The 2161-nt window shown below is 71.0% G+C and overlaps 1 protein-coding gene across 1 annotated transcript in view; it reads left to right on the top strand.

The window, feature by feature from the left end:
- The window catches only part of TMEM63A (transmembrane protein 63A), a 26789-nt gene extending 24948 nt beyond the window's left edge, over window positions 1-1841 (top strand). The window contains exons 19-23 of the mRNA XM_012730866.1: window positions 57-162; window positions 224-391; window positions 1082-1197; window positions 1471-1746; window positions 1818-1841. Coding sequence (XP_012586320.1) covers window positions 57-162; window positions 224-391; window positions 1082-1197; window positions 1471-1746; window positions 1818-1841 — 690 coding nt within the window. The remainder of the gene's footprint in view (window positions 1-56; window positions 163-223; window positions 392-1081; window positions 1198-1470; window positions 1747-1817) is intronic.
- Window positions 1842-2161: the final 320 nt, after the last annotated feature.

The following is a 2161-nucleotide window of genomic DNA, read 5'->3' as shown; positions in this document are numbered from 1 at the left end:
GGGAGGGCGTGCTGGAGAGAGCCAGCGCCGCCCTTCACCCCGCCCTCCACCCCCAGAACCAGGCCTTCGAGTACGAGTTCGGGGCCATGTACGCCTGGACGCTGTGCGTCTTCACCGTCATCATGGCCTACAGCATCACCTGCCCCATCATCGCCCCGTTCGGTGAGTGCCCTCACGGCCCGGGCGGGGGGCGCCGGGCCCCGCTCACAGCCTGCGCCCGCAGGCCTCATCTACATCCTGCTCAAGCACATGGTGGACCGGCACAACCTCTACTTCATCTACCTCCCGGCCAAGCTGGAGAAGCGGACCCACGTCGCGGCCGTGCGCCAGGCACTGGCGGCTCCCATCCTGTGCCTCTTCTGGCTCTACTTCTTCTCCTTCCTGCGCCTGGGTGAGGCCCTCCCCGGCAGGGGGCGGGGGGCCCAGGCCGTGTCCTGGGGGGGGGCCGGCTGGCGCCAGCGTGAGTGTCGTCCCGCGGCCCCCCGCTGCTCCGGAGGCCGAACCACGGGGGACGGGGAGCTGGACTGGGCTGTGCTTGGGGCCCTCACCCCTCAGTGTGAGGGGGACGTGCAGGAGGGAAACTGCCATGTTGTTAAAGATGTATCGTCTATGCATGTCAGAGCTGGGGGTGCAGGGTGTGGGGGCGAGGGGACTCCCCAGAGACAGAGCAAGGAGCCGTGGACTGAAATCCACTGCCGAGGGGGGCAGCGGGCGGTCAGGAGAGGTCTGCTTGCTGCGCCCTGTGGGTCACTCTGGGGCGGGGATCGAACTGCAGCTGCAGGGGCTGGCCTGCAGCCCGGGCCGCGCTTTAAACCGTTGCACCACCAGGGAGGGCCGGGGAAACTGACACTTCTGAGAAGAGGCATGGGGAGGGGAGGGCACGGGCCCCCCAGACCCAGTGGACGGGCAGCCGGGCAGCGGGCGGGCGGGCCCCGGCTTGCACCTCCAGCTGCAGTCTGAGCAGACCGCGCCAGCTGTCCCTGGCGGCCCGTCTCCTGGCTGCCGAGCGCTGCCCCGGCGCCGGGGGGTCCCTGCCGCAGGCGGGCCCCCGCTCAGCCGGGCTGCCGTCCTGCGTCCCCAGGCCTGAAGGCCCCGCTCACCTTGTTCACCTTCCTGGTGGTTCTGCTCACCATCCTGGTCTCCCTCGCCTACACCTGCTTCGGCTGCTTCAAACACCTCAGCCCTCTGAACTATAAGGTACAGGCCCTCCCCTGCTGCCGGGGCCCGGGAGAGTCGGGGCTTCGGTCTCCACCCCTGACCCTCCACCCGCCGCCTCCGGGCTTCATTTACCGGCGGGAGACGCGGGGCGCAGCGGGACCCCGCCCACCCTGCGCTGTCCCGTCCTCGGGCTGCGGCTGGGGCTTGGGGCCGGCCGCACTGTCTCCCTGCGTGTGAATGGTGGGTCTGTGTGGAGGGTGCCGGCTCGGGGCGCGGCGTGTTTACCGCGTTCGTCTGGGCTGTTATCTGCAGACGGAGGAGCCGCCAAGTGACAAAGGAAGCGAGTCAGAGGCCCCCGGGCCTGCACCCTTCACGGTAAGTCACATCTCGGCCCGGTCAGCTCCTGCGGCGCCGTCCCCCAGGGGCGCAGGCAGGCCTCTGACGTCACGGCGCCCGAGGGGTCCCCAGTCCCGGTGGGCGTGTGGCCTGCTGGGTCCCTGGGAACGGGGCTCACCGCCGTGTGGGGCGTCCCGCCCGGGGTCAGTTCCCCGCTCTTTCCTGCCCGCCCAGTTAACGGCCGGGGAGCTCGTGCTGTGCCCGCCCGCGTGGGGTCCCCTCGGCACCTGCGGGGTGCCCCACTCCCTCCCCTTGGAATTTAGCACACGGACACGGCCCCTGCTTAGAGCAGGGGTCCAGGTCTCACGTGCGCCCTGCCTCTGCTGGGGTCCCGGTCCTGGCTGGGGCTGTGGAAGGAGCGGGGCCACGGAGGCCGCCGGCCTTCCTCGGGATGGCCGGGCCGGCCGGGGGCGTCTGGCAGTCAGGGCTGCACACCTGACCAGCGCCAGAAGGTGCTCGGGCTCCCGGCGGAGACGCCTGTGGGTGCTACAGCCCAGGGAGAGGCAGGGGCAGGGCTCGGCAGCTGACCCCGGGCTGGACAGATGCCCCCGGCCTTCCAGAACTCCGCAGAGCGCCCGTGCCGCCCTGGCGCTGGGCAGTCCTGCAG

This window comes from Condylura cristata, unplaced genomic scaffold (genome assembly GCF_000260355.1).
Source record: "Condylura cristata isolate star-nosed mole 26May11 unplaced genomic scaffold, ConCri1.0 scaffold00029, whole genome shotgun sequence".
In the NCBI taxonomy this organism is placed as follows: domain Eukaryota; kingdom Metazoa; phylum Chordata; class Mammalia; order Eulipotyphla; family Talpidae; genus Condylura; species Condylura cristata.
This window is presented reverse-complemented; position numbering and strand designations above follow the sequence as displayed.